The sequence below is a fragment of the Falco peregrinus genome, unplaced genomic scaffold (assembly GCF_023634155.1).
Source record: "Falco peregrinus isolate bFalPer1 unplaced genomic scaffold, bFalPer1.pri scaffold_58, whole genome shotgun sequence".
In the NCBI taxonomy this organism is placed as follows: domain Eukaryota; kingdom Metazoa; phylum Chordata; class Aves; order Falconiformes; family Falconidae; genus Falco; species Falco peregrinus.
Genome location: NW_026599622.1, coordinates 901,988 through 914,860, shown reverse-complemented (window position 1 = coordinate 914,860; position 12,873 = coordinate 901,988). Strand labels below are relative to the sequence as shown.

Genomic DNA, 12,873 nt, shown 5'->3' with positions numbered 1-12,873 from the left:
CCCTTTTGTCAAAACAAACCTTCAACAGCTTGATTCCTGGGTTACAGTTTGTGCTGCATGAAAGAAGTCTGCTAGAGAAAAAACGAACCTCAAAGCATCAGACATGGGCAAAACCAGCTGTCTAGAGCAAACTGGGACAGAGAGCTCGTAACTTGACTTAAGTCACATTGGAAATCAGTGGAAAAATCTTCAAGGATTTGATGCCCCACGGAAAAAAAAAAAAAAAGCCACGAGGATATTTGTTTACATTAATTCCTTGTAGCAAAGACTGGAGACCAAGGGGTGATCCCACACAGAACTATTCCCCTATTATACAGAAACACAAGTAAAGGCCCCTCCAGCCTGTCACCCCAGTGACCACTGGGGAATACCTGTGAATGAGTTCCCAGTCTTACTTTACTCTTCTTGGGTTTCTCAGAATTCAGTCAAAAAAGAAACCACCACAGGCGGCAGCAAGTGTAAACCAAGAAGAGGAACAGGGAAGCCTGAGAAATCCGGGAATAACCAGAAAGGATGTGGAAGAAGTAAGTACCTGTAAAACAGGCATGCAGCCATCATCTCTTCTTTGAACACTGTTCCAAGAAATGGGCTACACGAAATGAGAGCTTGCCACTGAAGAGCTGTGGCAGCTGGAATGTCACTAAACCAGTATTAACCAGCAGGAGGCACACCACCCCCTAAATACTTCAGTCCCTTAAATTAACTGTTCCCAAAATGGGGAGAGAGTGGCTGGTCTTATCCTGTAACAAGAAGCTGTGACCCTTTTTTGTTTCAGACAAGAGTGCTGTTTGGTGTGACAAGATTAATTGTTCCTTTCGTGGTTTACAGGCTTTAGTGGATCTGCAAGTGTCCAAACAAGTCCAAATCCAGATGTTTGAGAGCTGGGAGGAGCTTGGAGAATTTGTCACCATGTTCACAAAAGCTGTAGCTGAAGCACCATTCAGGTGAGCAGTCAGATGAGGTTTGGCCATGTCTTCGTAGAGGCTGCACTTTCACAGTTACTGGAGGGAAGAGCAGCTACGTGGCTGTACTTCAGGACAACAATTTTTAACTGGTTGACAGAAAGGGAATTCTCTCATGTCAACGTACCACTTTGTGTGCATGTTGGCTTGTGTCAGGATGGCTCCCAAGTACAGGATTGTTTCCCTTTTCAGGAGGAAATCTGGGTCTCAAGCAAGGAAACTGGTAATGCATGTAAAGAAAATAGGGTCAGACTTTCATCATTTGATGCCAATGCAATGACAGATGCAGGGATAGGGTTTTCTTCATAGCCTCATTGTCTTACTTGCTTTCCCATTCTCTGTTCTCCCTAGGCGAGCAAAAGAGGAGACGGACTTCCCTTTCTACTCGGGTCCGGGGTGCTGTGGAGGGCCGAAGGTGGATCATGTTGTAAATGGTCTCTTGCAAGTTTGGAAGAGGCAGTTAGAACAAATTAGGCAGGTCAACTTTGCGATGGCTGAGGCTATTGCAGCTGCCTTCCCTTCTCCACAGCTTCTGTACCAGGTGAGATTGCCTCAGGAATACAGAGTACTGTGCGCAGACAGCCAACAAATGTAAGGCGTGGAAGAAATAATGTAACTGGTATTTGACATGATGATTCTGTGGGAGATGTTTAGTAAGGCAGCAAAGGAACGGATGCCTTGGCACCCGTTGCTTTTGGCTGTACAGAGCAGGCTCCTGAGGGAGCACTACTAGTTTCACATCAGCCTGTCAGCTCACAAAAGAGACCTGGTGAGGGAGGGACCAGGTGAAAAATTATGTTGTGAAAGGGTAGAGCAGTCACAGGTGCCTAGCTTTGATTTTTTTTTTTTGAGCAATGTATCCAAATGGATGACACTGTTGTTCCTTTTTGTTGATTTTAGGCCTACAGCAGATTAACCTCGGAGACGGAGCGGGAAAACCTGCTGGTGAACATCCCTTCGTGCAGTGGTGCTGGCAGGACCTTCCAGGCAGTTAGACCATACCTCTCCCGACAAATCTATCAGCAGACCACTTCCTACAACCCTTCTCTCTATTTGAATTACAATCCATAGCCCCAGGGAATGAGGCTGTTACAGTTTGACTGGTTTAGGTATTCAGTTTTGTTCTGGGAAGAAACGCTTAGATAATTAAGTTATTGTGCCAAGTTCAAGTTTAAAGTTCAAGGTCCACGTTAAGTTCAAGGTCCAAGTTCAAGACTTTATTGTAGCAGAAGAAGGTTGGATGAAATTGTTGAACGGCTGGAGTCTGCAGAAGAAAGGTGGTGAACATCATCAGAACATGAATTGGACACTGTTTATAGCATTGATAATTCCTTCTATTTCATAAACAATTTTGAATAATTAACTTTGCTTTGTAACATGTTGTCTTGAATATAGACAGGTATGCCATGTGTTGAATACTTTCTACTGCTAGCCTAAACTGCAAGTAGTTACCTTCTCCCTCCAGTGTGAGAAATTCTAATGCTCAAGCAACATGGTGCTGCGCCCCCCAGCACCTGCTCGAGTGAGGTGGAAGAACTTTACCTCACAAAATAAGACTCTCAGTTTTCCACTGTGGCAGATGGGAATGAGTAAGACCAATTTTCAGATATAAGTTTAGACTGCCTTGATTCAGTCTCCAGATGGCTTAATCTATTGAGGGTCTTGAAATCTGGTTGTATGTGCTGGAATTATGAGGTCTAAACAGTTGGCAGAAAAAGCTTTCTTTTACTTAGACTGGGGAACGTGCTTGCCTGTCCACAAAGCCATTAGCACTTGTGGACAGGCACACAAGGGCAGTTGAGGTCTGCAGCAGCAGCACTTACAGAGATGAGTGCCCAGAGTGAATTAAGCTTCCAGTGTGTGGAAGTTACCCCTTGGAACCACGATGCCTCTGAAGAAAAAAGCAGGTATTTGGCGGGAGCCCTTGCCTGGCCAGTAGCACGCTTCTGACCTGAACTGGTAAATCTTATTAGCCTGGCATTTGCAAGCTTAAGACGGCAAAGCAACAGATGCTGGCAGGAATGTCTGCAGAGAGGAAATATTGCTTTGAATGTTGTTTGCCATTTTTCTGAGCATTTCTGGAGAGTTAAGCAAGGAACTTTTAAAGAATGTGACGAGTTAAATACCAAAAGCAAAGCCTAAAGCTGTTTCAAGGAAGCTCAGAAAACAACACAAGCTGCTAAGCCAGAGGCAGGCAGCCCTTCCCTCCTCTGATTCATGCTGTCGCTTTTTTCTGTGATACTCGGGGAATCACAGTTTTACCATTAGGTTACAAAAAGGTGACAGCTTACTGCCTTGATGACCTTGGGATGAAATGCTACAGGCTGTTTCCTTGTGGCACTGCTCTTAGCAGCAACAATCCCAGGTATCAGATGGGAGGCAGCAATTCTGGTAACTAATGAAGGATGTCTCAGTGGAGTCTGTCGCACGGATATTCTCTGAAACCTCCGCTTCACATTATGCGTACGCTGCATTTTAGTGCTCACAAAGCTCTTACGGATATGACAGACCTCGGGATTTCTCTGAACTATAAATTCATTTGTGCAGGTGAGTTTTCTTTAGGTGCAAACCACCAAACCCCCCAGCCTTCCCAACAGCTTCCCCCAGCAAAGCCCTGGCCTGTCTGCTCCTGTGCTGCTGCCACAGTGCCACCCAGTGCTGCCTGCCGCGGCTGCAGCTGCTTTGTCAGCACTAGCTGGTTAAAATAATGATTTCTAACTCCACTTCACGTACTCTGAAATAATTTTTGACAGTTTCTGAAATACCCGAGTGAAAATGCGTTAGCAACATAAACATCCAGTTCAGACAAACTGCTGTGAAAACTGTTGTATTGAAAATTCAGCTCCTTTCAACAGTGCATCAGCTTCTGCACTGCAACATATGGATGTGCAGCCACCCTGCACACTTGTAATTGGTCCTGGAGTAGGCCTTAATATATTACTCCCGTACAGCTGTATCACCAATTTTAGCACAAAGAGAAATGAGAGCAAGGAATGGATATGTATTAAAACCCTCCTACCTCCAGGATAGAGCTATAGGCACCCAGATAACGCAAGGCCTGGTTTTTTCCACTCATACAGATCGGTAGCTTTCTGTGTCTCACCATCTAGGTAAACATCCCATGGAAGTAAGAAGTGTTAACAAGTTTCGGTTAACGTGGGCAAATCATGGGAGTTACAGGCCAACTGCGAAACATGCATGGCAAAGATGATCTGAACAATACCTCTGCTCTGGGTGGAGTGGAGCAACAAACCAATGCTGACTGATTAAAAGCAGTTTCATCAGAACGCAATTCCATAGGAATTCTGCCTGTGCAGATGGTGGAAGGAGATGCTGATGAAGTAAGTGCCTGTCCAGGACAATCACTGCTGTGAGTTCTGTTGTAGCATATTTTGCAGGGTTTTATGGTTTTGAAGAGCGGCTACCACATCCTCGTAGCGAGTGTTCATGCTGATGCACAGGGGTTGACGTTGCAGCTCTGTCAGCTTGCAGGCGGCCAAAGTACAGAGGATGCAGAACAGCACGAAAAGCAGGACTCTCAGCGCCGACCGCGACCAGGAGTGCTTGTGCCGGGGTGGCTGAGCAGGACGAGAACTGGAGGCGGGATCTGTAATGAAAGCGTTTACAGGACAGAGAACGTGAGGAATAAATCAAGTATCTTTTTAATAGTCTACATTCAGAAACAAGCTGTTCGGGTGAGATACTTCAGCCTGTGCTGCAGCTGTCTTTTGTCATGAATTTTCATCACTTAACTGTTCAGTAAGTAGATGTGCAGCATCTGTTTAGGATGAAAAGTTTCAAATTTAGTTTCACGGTCAGCACAGAAGAAGGTGTAAAGCACCTTTGTGGAACACAAGACCTGGTTTTGCACATATAGGTCAGTACACTTAAAAAGAAATGAGTGGAGGTACGTTCTCCTTAGGAACAGCTGAACTTTCTTGTAGCTCAGCAGTTCACCAGGAACACAAATTAAGGGGAAAAGGGCACACCAGCAGCGCTTATTAGAAGTCTAAGGCCGCGAGGCAGGGCAGAGCTGCTGCTGAAAGGGCAGGCCCTTTGGATCATCCGCGCGGTGCAAGCCCAAGCTGGGAATGTTCTTCTTAGATCTGTATGGCTTCCATAGTTTTTTGGTCCCTTCTCCCTGCATGACACCTCCAGGATGCTCCTCAGTAAGTGTTTATGGCTTAGTTATAAGCAGGAGGCTTTGCCTGTTATGACATTTCGGATTTGCACTCCTGCAATAGAACAGAGACAAGCGAGTGCATCTGCCAAGCCAGTCCTGCGGCAGCGTCCCAAGAGCCTCCTGTCGAACAAAGAGCCCTTACTGACTAAAGCAAAACAGAGACATTTGAAACCCTGAGCACAGCACTAAAGGTGCACTGATTTACCTGGATCTGGAGCTCTTGAAGTTGTACCATAACATCTGGCATAGTCAGCACTTGCTGCTCGGTGTTTGGAGCTGTAACTAACGATACCTGCCCTGAAACCAGAGCACTGAGGGCACAGGAGAGTAAGGCCCCAAAGATGAGCAGTGGATGAACTACAGCAGGGGCTCTTCCACAATATCCCTGTGCCACTCCTGTCACTCATTACCGGGGAGAAAGTTAGTTTATTTTGGCAGAGCTGGGCTAGCAACAGCCCAGAGGCTCACCTGCTGCTGTGCAGTGAGACTCTGTCAAAACCTGGGTAGAAAGCCAGGTTTGTAGGTGCTTGTATACACCCCAGTAATCGATCCTTGGTCAAAGGCAGGCAAGCAGCAGTCCTCTCGTAACAGAAATCAGGGCTTTTCTGGCCTTGTGACTAGCAGCAAGTCCTTGAAGGGGAACAGGGAAGAGCAGGAACCCAGCACAGAGAGTGTGAGGGGGCAGCGGAGGGAATGTGCCTCTCCAGTGGCTTTTTGCCCTGCTGTGTTGCAAAAGCAGTGTAAGCACTCACCTCATCTAGCCAGCAGCCTGCTGCTCTGAGGGCTGCAGGAATTTCGGTTCAGGCTGGTGGCAGTTGTGAGCCTTGTCACCCGCTCTGTAAGAAGAGGTGGGATAATCTCCTGGTTATTGCTGATCCACTGTGATGTTCTTCCTCTCTCCTCAATAGACGCCGCCTCCCTATGAGCATGCTTTGAGACACCCTCCAGCTTTCTCAGGAACAGTAATGAGCTCAGAGACCCTGGACAGATGTGGCGTGTCAGACCCATTCCAGGCCCCTCTCAGCTACCAAACTCAGTGAAACACAGCCGTGTGAGGCCTCGGCCTCAGCACGCTGCTTCCACCCATGGTGTCAGGGACAGAAGTGCCTGTGGCATCGTTCTGGTCTGCAGGGAACGGCCAAATGTCAGACCTTCACCCAGATTCACACTCAGCCGAGACACAGGCAAGTCAGACCCCAGGCAGCGGTGCCGTCCCTCCTGCAGCACAAGGACAAGCATGGAGCCAACGCCAGCTCTCTAGCTCTGAGCGGAGCAACCAGGGGTGCCTGTTCGCTCTTCTCTGGCAAACGTGCTGTGACCAAAGGAGACAGACCAGCTGCTTGCTTTGACAAAGGGGACAAAGCCAAGGTGAAGGTCTGCTCAGCCAGAGTGATCCCAGTGCCTGAACACTGACCACACATGCTTTAGGAGCAAGAAAAGGAAGTCCTACACTGGTATCTTCGGAGCTAGAATATTATTGTCCTCTCATGCCAGTCCAGCTGTGGTGGTCTGTCCCAGTCGCTCCTTCCCATCCCTCCCTACGTGAGGCAGGAAGCTCAGAGCATGGTGACGAGTTTAAAGCTTCCTACTTCTGTGACAGGGATAACATTGATAAAGGCTTTATAAAGAACCGCTCCTTTGGGTAGACAACAGATCGCTTCCCTGCTCTCACTGCTGCGGGGCAGAGGTACGTAGACCTCTTTGGTGTATCTCACAATCCCATCCTCCAGGGCATACAGAGTCTTGTTACGGCCCATCCCCACCTGGAAGAGGATGAGGACTGTTAGAAAGGGAAGGCTGGAGGTCCACCTCTAAAGAAGATCTGATCATTGGTCTGCCTTGCTGGATATCCTGCCTTCGACAGCATCTGTTGCTTTGTATTTCAAAATAAAACCACGCTATTTGCTTCCAGCAATCCATATGCAAAAGTGCTCATTACAAGGGAGGAGATACCGATTCCACCCTGAAGCACAAGCACACAGTTAGGTTACAGAAGCGTTCTGGGATTTCCAGAACTTTCAGACCTTTCCTGAGTCACATGGGCACAGGTGTGAGCGGGCTCTGTGACTAAGAAATACCAGGCAATGAAACCCAGCTTCAGGTTGATATAGAATATAAGGAAGAGCATTAAGAACAAGCTTGAAAGAGAGGAGGCACTGAAGACAGCACTCTGTTGTGGGCTGCTGTTTCTGAGAACAAATGAAGAGATACAAAACCACTTACATGAGCCCCTGGATGCCAGCGCATCAACCGCTGCGTAGCCAGAATGTTGCCCGCATGCACAAATTCACCTGCAACAGAGTGACAGAGTCAGACTGCAGAGCAATGGAGCTCCCTGAAGCCCTGGCAGAACACAAACGGTTCCAAAGCCCAGCTTTCTGTGGGAATTTTCTAAGAAATAATTACTTCAATTGCTAAAAGCATATAAACAAAAATGCTCTTAGGGGGAAATGAAAGGCAATTGATAGACCATGGCAAAAAGCAATCCTAGGCTTTGAAAAGATTACTTCTAGGGGACAAGGCATTTTCTGGTTGCTGAAGGCATTTGTTTTATTACCTTTCCCATTGATGTTTTCATCAGCAAAGCTAATAATTATTAAGCACTTGGCTGCAAGAATCTGTACTTTGGCTTCTGCTCAGCCTCATAATTCTCCCCTTTGTAAACATCTAAAATGCCCAGCTTTTCACCGCAGTGTGGGGGGAAAGTAGGTGTCCCACAGTGTGCCCTCCTCCCAGGCGCTCCAGAGAGGCAAAGTCAGAACCAAAGGAGGTTTTCTGCAGGCAAGTTCAGCTGGCCGCTCGCAGGCCCATCTGGGAGGGAGGCTGCTCACCCTGCCCTCCTGCCGGTGGCTACCCTTCATCACCAGGTTTCACTGAAGCTTCCCTTTCCTTTCTCTTGGAAGCTGCCCTGGCCACCTCCTCCTGAAATAACAACTGACACCAGCACCAGGGGAGAAGCTGCGAAGAACCCAATGAAGTGCAAATAAGACTCAGCAGACGCTCAGACCTACCATCTACTTTTTTAAATCCATAGCGCTTGCCAGGGCTGCGGCCACCTACATTTTTGTAGCTGCCTCCAGTTTTCTTAGAAGCACACCTGACGGCAACCAGGCTTGTCTGGGGAGTAGTTAAAACTAGGTTTGGAGGAAGAAAAACAACATCAGCTGAAAAAAACTATTCTTTTTTCAGGTTTAAAGGCTAACAGTTAAGACAGGCTTTAAAACTAAAGGCAAAAGAAAGCCCAGGGACCGGGGGGAGGAGAAGTACTTCTAAGATAAACCATAATTAGACTACCATGGCCTAAGTCCCCAGCAAAGAGGCCACATCTCAAGTACAGTTACTGCCCAGGGAGGAATAAAACACTCGGCAACGATGTTAAAGGATATGCACAAATTCATGTTTCAGCAAGGCCTTGTCAAACGAGGTACAGATGTTACTGGTTGCTGTGGACTGGCCTTATATTGCTTTGAAAAAAGACAAGTTGTGATCTCTGTTTCAGTTTCCCCTTCGACTGAATGGCATTTACTTAGTAATATTTTGAAATCTTACAAATGAGAAGACTCCAATTCAAGACAATATATAAGCACGTATTCAAGTGGGCACTAGTGATACAGCCAGGAGCGGTGTGAGGAGTGTCAAGGATTACAGAGCCCTGGGAGTAGTGGTAAGGGACTCTGGGGAGCTGTCACAGTCCACGCAGTGGACTCATGATGGTTTGTTAACTATCATCTCGAAGCGCAAAAATCAAGGCGACCACGCCAAGGGGTTATGCTTCAATTAAACAGCACAATTTTATTGTTTTCCCGTAAAGCGGCGTGCGATAGGTAGAAAGACAAAGTGAATAAAAGGTAAAGTAAAAAGGAAAGGAAAGAGGAGTAGAGCTACCACCACGGGTCCAAGGCGTCCCTATGGTCCCAGGTCCAGGCAGTGTCCCACCGGTCCTTCTGATCGTCGTGATCCTTGGTGGGGAAGATCTCCAAAGTTCAGTTGCTAAGAAGGCATCTTTTTATGCCAAGCAACAGGCCCTGCTCCTCCTCTGGTCCACGGATTGTTACCAGCCTTCGCCTTCTCCAGCCAGGTTATCATGCATGTCCAGAGAAGAGTGCCTGAGGCGCGGTTTTCCTTAGAGGCGGGTAGCTTCAGACAGGAGGTGTGTTTTTGTATTGTTTTCTGGTTCGTTGTTATGACCACGGTTGTGATCCATCTTCCGAGTTATGTGGCCTTATTGTAGTTGTTCCCTTCAATCCCAGGTGGCAGGGAGCGGCACAGTACTCCTCGTACTGTGCAGTTCTCCTTCCCAGGGTCTTTGTGTCTTGGTGTCCATGAGGACCACATTCCACCTCCAGGTCTGTGTTGGCAATGTTGAGACAATATTGTTCTCTTTAGACCGACTCTTACAGGCATCCAGTTCCCCAAGGCATCACACAGAAAGCTGCAAGGGCCTCGCTCCTGGTAACAGCTCCCTGAATCCAGGTGCTCCTGCCCAGGTCAGAGGCTCCAGCCTGCTCTGTGTATCTGTCGGGATGGCTTTTTGATGGCAGCTGGGTGGGCTCTACCCAGCTCCTTTCCTCTTTGAAGCAGAGATGAGACGTCGTCCAGAGAGGTTTTGGCTGGCTGCTGCAGGAACGACACCTTTGCACTGACTCGCATCCAAGGGGATGTGGGGAGATTACAAAAGTGTGCAATCTCCTACCAGCAAAGAAAGAAGGAAGAAAATGAAATTAACAAAATTTTCCCCTGTATTTCTAGTTTTAGGGCGTTAATGTCTGTTGGACTCTGCTGTTGCTCAGAGTGCAATTTATGAAGAATAGTTGCCTGGCAAAGGTTTTAAGCTCCTGGGGTTGCTCAGATCACCCAAATGTACCGCCTGTCTGCTTTGTGTTGATGTTCTGAAAACTGCAGCTGCTTGGGGCAGTGAAATCTTCCCAACCCCCTGCTCCTGGCAGCCAGCGCCGAGCCTGTGCTCACACTCTGAGGTTGAAGCAGTCTGTATTTTCCTTCTGAACGTGTGGCAGTGCTTACGCAGGGGCTGAGGAAGGAGATTTGAGGGGCTGTGATCATGCAGGCCAGGCTAATTGCTGCCAGCTTCCTCGGTAGCAGCTCTGGGATCTTCTCAAAGATTCCTTCTCAAAGGATTTTCTTGGGTGTCAGTGCAGATGGCAGTATCGGAGGACAGTCCACTGTATGCCACTAAGTGATGTGCATCATCTTTGCCTTGCAGCAAGCAGTTCAGAAATCAAATTCCATGATGTCTCTTGAAGATCTTTCAAAACCAGATCCATATTAATTCGCACCAGTCCTGACCACAAGCACATCGCAGCACATCTCATATGGTACATCTTTGTCCTCTCCAGAAAGGCCACATGAGATTGCAAGGGCACCGCTCCACCTCTCCTTACGTGTTCCTTACAGACGTACCAGCTGTTGGGGTTTGAGTTTGTTGCTCTAATAGTGATGGTCAGGGAAGAGGAAGAGGAGGGTGCATTTTGCCTTGATTTCATTTTTTCTTTTCCCATCCACTGGGTTTGTCATGACACTTGGGCTGGCAGAGTGAGCAGTAGCTGGCAAGAGGTTCAGCATCATGCAGGGCAGCTGTTCCTGCTGCTGAGATGGATGCAGGGCTGCCTCAGGAGCCAGGCACAGGTGAGGATGCTTGGACTCCCTGCTCTCCAATTTCATAGTTCATTTAGATGCACAGACACGAGAGGGGGATTACTGCAAAGCCAGCCCTTGTCACTCCTGACTGCAGAATCATGATGGGAAATAGAAATCTCTGAACCCTGAACTGCCTCATACTGAAACCTTCTCAGGGTGGAGGACCTGGAGGTATTCCCTGTTCTGCCTCTTCTGGGGCAAGCTCTTGAAGGGAGGGTGTTTTTGGTGTTTTGGGTTTTGGTTTTTTGGGTTTTTTTTTTTAGAAGATAAAGATTTTGAATATTATGCTAGGGATTTGGCTGCAGCTGGATCTTAAATGTTTTTGGGAGCAAGAGCTGACTTATTTAGAGCACAAGTCTGGCATGTGAGCAGGCGGGAAGGGTGAGCTGTGGCCAGCCCCCCAGGGGGATCAGGGGACCTTTGCTGAGCTGCTTCTGCCTTGCAGAGCAGGGGCTGGGAGCTGTTGGTGCATGTCTTGGGGCGGGGGTGAAGGTGCAGTAAGGAAAAAGCTGCTTAAACTGAAAGACTGTGTTCATAAACGAGTGAGTAGGTGACAGTTTAAAGGTCCCTGGGGACTTTCGCCTAGCAGAGCAGCAGCTCAGAGGAGGCTGTAGGGATCAAGCCTGAGCTGTTCTGGGGACTGAGGTTGATGTATTTACAGAAGCCGCTGTGCAGCATGGGGTTTGTGCTGTAGCAGTCCTCTGAACCAGTTTGCTTGGTGGGGGCGGCCACTGTTTCACCCCCCCGTGGGCTTTTTCCTAAAGGCTCCACAGGATGGCCTGGCCTCTGCCAGATCCTTGTAGGTGTGTGCCAGCGTTGTGTCTTGGCTCGCAGGCAGCCTCTGCGGGTCAGTGCTGGGCTTAGCCCAAGCAGGAGTTTGCTCAGGGGCTGCAGAATCCTTACCTCCAATGACCTCATCTAATAACTAGTGTGAGCTATCCTTATGGTAGTTGGGAGTTCTATATGTCAACACACACGTTATCCTGTGTTTTGCTGATGAAAGGGAGCAGGGGCTGCAATAAATGCTGCCAAGGTCAAGACACCTCTCTGAAGCCTCCAGCCAGGATCCTTGCAGTCAAGCCCAGCTCCACCACAAGCTGGAGATGCTCACAGGGAGCTTTGCTGGAAAGGCTCTGCGGTCCCAACTGCCAGCAGTGCTACCGCAGAAATGAGTGGCATCATCCCTGGCTGAGACAGGCAGCTGTTTTACTGAGACAAGCATTAGTTTTATGTTACGTCCATGCTCTCAGACAGTGGATTTTCTACCTGTGACTGCCAAAACGTCAGTCTTTGAGGGAAGCAGGGGAAGTGAGGAAAACAGCTCAAGTTTTAAGGCAGCAAAGACAGAATCCCATTCAGCCTGTCTTGGGAAGTGTTTACCTTTAAAGCTAGTGTGATACACCTGTAGAAAGTACAAGGCAACAAAACAAATGCACAAAGTTTTCTCCTCAGTGATAATCTAACCACCAAAAAGGGAGTTCTCCACTTCAAAGTGTGACTGCTCAGGCTGGGGAAGTGCAGATAAAACTGAAGCTGGTTATAACAATGTGACTCATATTTCCTCTAACGGCTGCTTCTGATTTCAGGTCCTGTTTTCCCTGGAAAGCAAGTAGAGTTTTGTTTCTTTTGAACAGAATAGATTTGGAGGATGCCAGAACATTTTTCATTTGACCGTTTTCTATGGCATTTAAATGTGCAGGCAACGCTGTTGGTCAGTGGAAGAAGCTTCACCACCACAGCTGGTGACCGAAGCACTTGGGGCTTGATGCGCTTTGGCAGGGTTTTTGGCTCTGTCGTTGACTTGCTGCCTGCGGTGGGCTTGTGCATTGGGAAGAAATCTTGGATTGGGAGTGAGCTGTGGAGCTGGAGGGAGACCCAGGGTATCTGAACACTGGGGTGATGTGGACTGAGACTCAAGCTGTTATGGGCTGCAGTTTCACACATGTTGGTGTGCTCCTCATCGAGTGTGGGTTTATGGGTCTGTTCCTCCTGAACCATGGTGAGTGAAGCTCTACTGAGCCAAAAGCCTGCTGGTTTGAAGATAACAGCTCAAAGCTGTCGTACCAGCAAGTC

At 48.0% G+C, this 12,873-nt stretch overlaps 2 protein-coding genes across 2 annotated transcripts in view; one reads left to right on the top strand and one right to left on the bottom strand.

The window, feature by feature from the left end:
* Positions 1 to 311: 311 nt before the first annotated feature.
* On the top strand, positions 312 to 2,352 carry LOC129783612 (crossover junction endonuclease EME1-like). The gene is made up of 3 exons (XM_055793545.1): positions 312 to 944; positions 1,314 to 1,503; positions 1,863 to 2,352. Exons 1-3 carry the CDS (start codon positions 871 to 873, stop codon positions 2,031 to 2,033), a joined length of 435 nt encoding a protein of 144 aa, XP_055649520.1. The 5' UTR covers positions 312 to 870; the 3' UTR covers positions 2,034 to 2,352.
* LOC129783607 (39S ribosomal protein L27, mitochondrial-like) overlaps positions 2,158 to 12,873 on the bottom strand; it is a 39,224-nt gene continuing 28,508 nt past the window's right edge. Inside the window, exons 2-6 of the mRNA XM_055793541.1 lie at positions 9,031 to 9,150; positions 8,157 to 8,279; positions 7,369 to 7,436; positions 5,614 to 6,908; positions 2,158 to 4,569 (exon numbers count right to left, since the gene is read on the bottom strand). Of these exons, the coding sequence (XP_055649516.1) occupies positions 6,702 to 6,908; positions 7,369 to 7,436; positions 8,157 to 8,279; positions 9,031 to 9,150 (518 nt within the window). The 3' untranslated portion in view covers positions 2,158 to 4,569; positions 5,614 to 6,701. The remainder of the gene's footprint in view (positions 4,570 to 5,613; positions 6,909 to 7,368; positions 7,437 to 8,156; positions 8,280 to 9,030; positions 9,151 to 12,873) is intronic.